The following is a 6,149-nucleotide window of genomic DNA, read 5'->3' on the forward strand; positions in this document are numbered from 1 at the left end:
AAATCCCGCAGAAACCCATTGGCTGTGTCCATCCAGGCGCCACACGAGTTCCCACAGGGCAGTCCCCGCTCACTTTCCTTTCCCTTTCCCGGGGCAAGGAAGAAGCCCCTGCCCCTGGCTGACCTGCCTGGGCCCGGTGGCCCAAGGCCACATGGTGAAGCTTGCATAAGAGAAGACTGCGGCTTGGAGCAGAGATCCCCCACCCCCACCCCCACCCCGACAGGGAGGACAGACGCTCCGGCTCCGCCCTGGTGGGCTGGAACCTAGGTCTCCTGACTCCCAGCCCAGTGCTCCTCCTTTGTGCCTGCCATTGAACTAGGGTAGGCCCCGATGCCCTGCCACAGCCAGCAGAGAAAGAGGGCCCCCTGGACCTCTCTGTACATGCTTCCCCAAAAAGGCCTCTTCTCCCCTAAATAACCAGAGGAGGCCGTTCTGCTCAGCTGCAGGGCTGGTATAAAATTAGGAGGCCTGGGTTCGTTCTGGCTGGACCACTGCTTGCCTGGTGATCCCTCTGGGCTTCCACCTGTGGTGGGGCTGGGGGGGGCGGGGGGCAGGCAAGATCCTGCCGCCAGCAGCCAGCCTGGGGTTCAGGGCTCACTGTGGGCTCTTTGCGGTCCGCCGGTGCCCAGTGCGTACCTGCCCCCTGGACGAGTTCCAGTGCAACAACACTCTGTGCAAGCCGCTGGCATGGAAGTGCGACGGCGAGGACGACTGCGGGGACAACTCCGACGAAAACCCGGAGGAGTGCGGTGAGGCGGGGGGCGGGGCCCGGGGGCGGGGGCGGGGCTCTCCCACCGCGCGGGGCTCCAGCGCCGCCTCCCAGGCTGATTCTGGCTCCGTGCGCTCCCACCGCTGCAGCCCGGTTCGTGTGCCCTCCTAACCGGCCCTTCCGTTGCAAGAACGACCGCGTCTGCCTGTGGATCGGGCGCCAGTGCGACGGCACCGACAACTGTGGGGATGGGACTGATGAGGAGGACTGTGGTGAGCAGGGAGCCAGTGGAAGGAGCCTGGCGCCGGCGGGCGCGGGCTGCGCCCTAGTTTGGGTGCTGCGCAGGGGCTGAGGGGTGGGCCGAGTGCGAACTGCGCCTGGGGAGGGGGAGGAGCCAAGGCCGGGAGCCCGGGGGCGCTTCCTTGGGAGAGAGAAGCCCCTGGAGAAAGCCCGGGAGGCTTCCTGGCGCCTAGGTCTTGAGGTGGAGCTTGGGACTCTGAATGTTTAGGCAGCAACCCCCGAAGCTTGACACAGCCACAGGGGGTACCTGCGGCTGGAGGCCATGGGGTGGCGAATAGTCAGATCTGAAGCCCCCGCCCTCCGCAGAGCCCCCCACGGCCCAGACCCCCCACTGCAAAGACAAGAAGGAGTTCCTGTGCCGGAACCAGCGCTGCCTGTCCTCCTCGCTGCGCTGCAACATGCTGGACGACTGCGGGGACGGCTCGGACGAGGAGGACTGCAGCATCGGTAAGCCCCGCGCTGGGCTGCGGGGCGGGGGGGGGGGGGGGGGGCGCCGCGGGGCAGAGAACCGAGGCCCCGGCCCAGGGCGGCTCAGGGCAGGGGACCCACTCTGTCCCCCGCAGACCCCAAGCTGACCAGCTGCGCCACCAACGCCAGCATCTGCGGGGATGAGGCCCGCTGCGTGCGCACCGAGAAAGCCGCCTACTGCGCCTGCCGCTCGGGCTTCCACACCGTGCCAGGCCAGCCCGGATGCCAGGGTAGGAAGGCGGGACTCGGAGGGGGCGGGCAGACACCCAGACTCTCCATGACCCTCCCACCCCCGTGTAACCCCCAGACATCAACGAGTGCCTGCGCTTCGGCACCTGCTCGCAGCTCTGCAACAACACCAAGGGTGGCCACCTCTGCAGCTGCGCGCGCAACTTCATGAAGACGCACAACACCTGCAAGGCCGAAGGTACCGCCCCCAGCCCGCAGAGGACAGGAGTGGGTGGGGCTAGCAACACCTGGATGTAAACCAGGGCTGGCATGTGGGAGGGGATGCTTCCCTCCCCGCACTGTGCCAAAGCACAGAACCCCAGACCCACAGGCCCGCTGCCGGGTAGAGGGTGCTGGTTTGGGGGTTGGCTCATCTGAGGAAGTTTGGGGTGGGGGCAGCACACCTATATCCCACATGTGCCTCCTCACCCACCACGCCCCGGAGGAGAGCACACAGGCACGCGTCACCACACAATCACGTGTACCCCATTTGCTTTTTGTTTTCAGCTTTAGCGGAGTGTAATTGACAATATTGTCAGATATTTAATGTGTACAGGTGATGATTGGATACATGTACACCTTGTGAAAAGTTTCCTTTCATTGAATTAACACACCATCATCTCATATTTACTTTCTTGGGGGGCAATGAGAACACATAAGTTCTACTTCTCCATGTCTTTTGGCGCACACCTGCACCTGCCTGAGTACAGAGAGCCCCACCCAGCCGCGCACACACCTGTACCCGTGAAGGCATGTGTATACACACAGTCCCACCATGGGCGCCCACAAGCACATATCACACGGCGTGCGGCAGAGTGTGGTGATGCCAGCCGGAGACTGTGGGGAGGCAGAAGTCCCTGGGGCTGGAGAGGCCCAGAAGGTTTTCTAGAGTGGCAGGTCATACCAGATTAGCTTAGGGAAGAAGAGGAGGAAGCCCATCCCAGCAGCAGGCCCCAGCATCCCCCAGCCTGGCCTCCTGCCTCTGCCTTTTCCCTCACCCAACACCTGGCCTCTTGCCCGTCCAGGCTCTGAGTATCAGGTCCTCTACATCGCCGACGACAATGAGATCCGCAGCCTGTTCCCCAGTCACCCCCATTCGGCTTACGAGCAGGCCTTCCAGGGTGACGAGAGTGTCCGTATCGATGCCATGGATGTCCATGTCAAGGCCGGCCGTGTCTATTGGACCAACTGGCACACGGGCACCATCTCCTACCGCAGCCTGCCACCTGCCGCGCCTCCCACCACTTCCAACCGCCACCGGCGACAGATTGACCGGGGTGTCACCCACCTCAATGTGAGCACCCCACCTGGGATGGGATCCACACAGATTAGATGGGAAGACTGCAAAGAGCAGATGGTTCAGAGCAGAGTTTGACAGGGCCAGTGGAAGGGGGCAAAGGGTGAGACTGGTGGGCAGGGCAGGCAGGATCGTGTTGTGGGCACGATGACAGGTGGGCAGAGCCATGCCAGTTGTTGGTAGTTGGCTCTACCACCTCGCAGCCCAAGGTGGCAGGGCACAGGGGGCACACTGGCCTTGAGCCTCAGAGCCACATTCAGCTCCTGATGGTCGATGCCACCCTCTGTGTCGGTCTTGGCCGCCCATTTGACCTCTTTGGGCCTCACTTTGTTCCTCAGTAGAGCAAGGTAATATCTAATCTAGCAAAACATGAGAAAGCTCTAAGTCAGGCTCATAAGGTGTCAGTGAATCTCTTCAAAATCAGAGAACTGGCTCTCCGCCTGGGATGACTTGGTAGCAGGGACAAGCCGGCAGGTGGTGGTGGGGATAATGGGCAAGAAGACAAAAGGTAGTAGCCTCTGAAATTGTCATCCGCCCCGTGCAGATTTCAGGGCTCAAGATGCCAAGGGGCATCGCCATCGACTGGGTGGCTGGGAACGTGTACTGGACGGACTCGGGCCGAGATGTGATTGAGGTTGCACAAATGAAGGGCGAGAACCGCAAGACACTCATCTCGGGCATGATCGACGAGCCGCACGCCATTGTGGTGGACCCTCTGAGGGGGTGTGCAGGGTTCCTGCTGGGGGGAGGCATCCGGGCGGTGCTAGGAAGCCCCTGGGAGGGGAGTGGGTACCCAGCATCCCCAAGCATGTGCTTCCCCTTCCAGACCACCCTGAGATCAGAGTCCTCCTCTGGCCCTTGTGACTTCAGGCCACCCCCAGCTCTGGCCCTCCCCAGTGCTGCCTTTGCCAGAACTCCCAGCCGGCCTGCTGGGTAGGGGCCTGACCTCCACTTGGCTGGCTGTCATGTGCCGCCAAGTTCCGGCTCCTCCTTTGCTCCACGGGGCAGTTCTGCCCACTTTGTTGACTCTGGGTCAGCACAGTGTGGTTTTAGAGTAAAAGATCCTTAATCTGGGCAGAAAGCTGACTCCCCTGGTTTTCTCTGGAGGAGGTAGACAGGACACCCTCCTCCCAATACCCAGCAGTCCCTGTGCCCAGGCCATAACCTGGTGGCCCACCTTGCTCAGCCTCCTCTGGCAGTCCCAAGGCCTACCCACACTTCTTCTCCTTCCCTAGCACCATGTACTGGTCAGACTGGGGGAATCACCCCAAAATTGAAACAGCAGCAATGGATGGGACCCTTCGGGAGACACTGGTACAGGACAACATCCAATGGCCCACAGGTCTGTGGCAGCAGGGGGCAGGGGATATGGGAGGGGTGGGCTTGCTGAGCCTGAGGTCACATAAAAGCTAGGAGGGGAAGGGGCTTGGACTGGGATAGACAATGAGTCGTGGAGGCTTTTCCTCGACATGACTAGGAGGGGTCGTGGAAACAGAACGGAGCTGTCCCAAACATGGAGACAGTTCTGCTTTTCCTCGAGCCTAGGGTGGGAGAGGCTGGGCCTTCACAGTGCTCTCTGCCTCCCGCCCCCGCCCAGGCCTGGCTGTGGATTATCACAATGAACGGCTGTACTGGGCAGATGCCAAGCTCTCAGTCATCGGCAGCATCCGGCTCAATGGCACAGACCCCATCGTGGCTGCTGATAGCAAACGAGGTCAGCATCTGAGGGCAGCCTCAGCTGGCCCTGCCCTTGGGCCTCTTGTCCTCCCCACTGAGTCCAAGGCCTCATCCAGCACCTGCTATCCTCCTCATCCTGGCGCCCAGCAGTCCTGCAGTGCCTTCCAGGCCTCGACCCCTCCTCCCCCACACTGGCCTCCCTCTGTACCAGCCCTGCACTGTCTGGCCCACTTGCCCGTTCATTCATTCCACCAATGAGTATTGAGCTGCATGGAGGCAACAGAGGTGGCAGGAGGAGCTTATTGAATGTAGGGAGAGGGAGCAGAAGTCCATCCTGATCCCAGAAGTCTAGGGCTGATGGGACCTTTTGCCAGTAGGGGCCGCAGGAGAAGGAACAGGTTGGGGGGAGTTCTGTTTGGGACGTGTTGAGTTTGGGGTGCCTGGGAGCCATGGGAGCCAGTGTCCTGGAGAGTGACCAGGGCCTGAGTCCCCTCTGAGTCTACCTCCTCCCCCAGGCCTAAGTCACCCCTTCAGCATCGATGTCTTTGAGGATTACATCTATGGCGTCACCTACATCAACAATCGTGTCTTCAAGATCCATAAGTTCGGACACAGCCCCTTGATCAACCTGACGGGGGGCCTGAGCCACGCGTCTGATGTGGTTCTGTACCACCAACACAAGCAGCCTGAAGGTAGGCAGAGAGGGCAGGCCTGGGGGCAGAGTCTCCAGGCTGTCGCCTCAAGTCTCGGTGGGCGGGGCGGGGGGAGGTCCTGGGTCCCCAAGGCTCAGCATCCTCCCGCCCCTGCCCGCACCTGCAGTGACCAACCCCTGTGACCGCAAGAAGTGTGAGTGGCTCTGCCTGCTGAGCCCCAGTGGGCCTGTCTGCACCTGTCCCAACGGGAAGCGGCTGGACAACGGCACCTGTGTGGCCGTTCCCTCGCCAACGCCCCCACCGGATGGTATGCTCGGCCCCTCCCGCGGCCCCACCTCCGGCCCCGGGACCCTCTGCCCCGCGACCCCTGAGTTCCCCTCTTTCCCTGGCTCTGTGCCTGACGGTCCTTCCTGCAGCTCCTCGACCCGGAACCTGTAACCTGCAGTGCTTCAACGGCGGCAGCTGCTTCCTCAACGCGCGGAGGCAGCCCAAGTGCCGCTGCCAGCCCCGCTACACGGGCGACAAGTGTGAGCTGGACCAGTGCTGGGAGTACTGCCGCAACGGAGGCACGTGCGCCGCCTCGCCCTCCGGTACGGCCTTCCCTTCTGCTGCCAGGCCTGCTCCGGGCTCCCGGCGTGCCCCGCCCCAGCCTCTCGGCCGCCGGCTCCACCCCGGGCGGGTCCCCGGCGGCCACGCCCCCCGCCGTCCTCCCTGGCTTCACCTCTGCCCCCCGCCCCGTCACGCCTCACCCCCCAGCCCACGGCCCCAGCGTCGCGTCCCTCTGCCGTCCGCCCGGGTCCCCCGGCCCCGCCCCCCC

The 6,149-nt window shown here is 62.9% G+C and overlaps 1 protein-coding gene across 1 annotated transcript in view; it reads left to right on the forward strand.

Moving 5' to 3' along the window:
• LRP1 (LDL receptor related protein 1) overlaps positions 1-6,149 on the forward strand; it is a 79,987-nt gene that overhangs the window by 71,133 nt on the left and 2,705 nt on the right. The window contains exons 71-82 of the mRNA XM_081821904.1: positions 630-749; positions 859-981; positions 1,316-1,456; positions 1,573-1,707; positions 1,785-1,904; positions 2,731-2,999; positions 3,547-3,725; positions 4,238-4,344; positions 4,600-4,716; positions 5,195-5,371; positions 5,499-5,639; positions 5,749-6,034. Of these exons, the coding sequence (XP_081678030.1) occupies positions 630-749; positions 859-981; positions 1,316-1,456; positions 1,573-1,707; positions 1,785-1,904; positions 2,731-2,999; positions 3,547-3,725; positions 4,238-4,344; positions 4,600-4,716; positions 5,195-5,371; positions 5,499-5,639; positions 5,749-6,034 (1,915 nt within the window). The remainder of the gene's footprint in view (positions 1-629; positions 750-858; positions 982-1,315; positions 1,457-1,572; positions 1,708-1,784; positions 1,905-2,730; positions 3,000-3,546; positions 3,726-4,237; positions 4,345-4,599; positions 4,717-5,194; positions 5,372-5,498; positions 5,640-5,748; positions 6,035-6,149) is intronic.

Source organism: Leptonychotes weddellii, chromosome 5 (genome assembly GCF_054177405.1).
Source record: "Leptonychotes weddellii isolate Sample4059 chromosome 5, ASM5417740v2, whole genome shotgun sequence".
NCBI classification, from domain to species: Eukaryota; Metazoa; Chordata; class Mammalia; order Carnivora; family Phocidae; genus Leptonychotes; species Leptonychotes weddellii.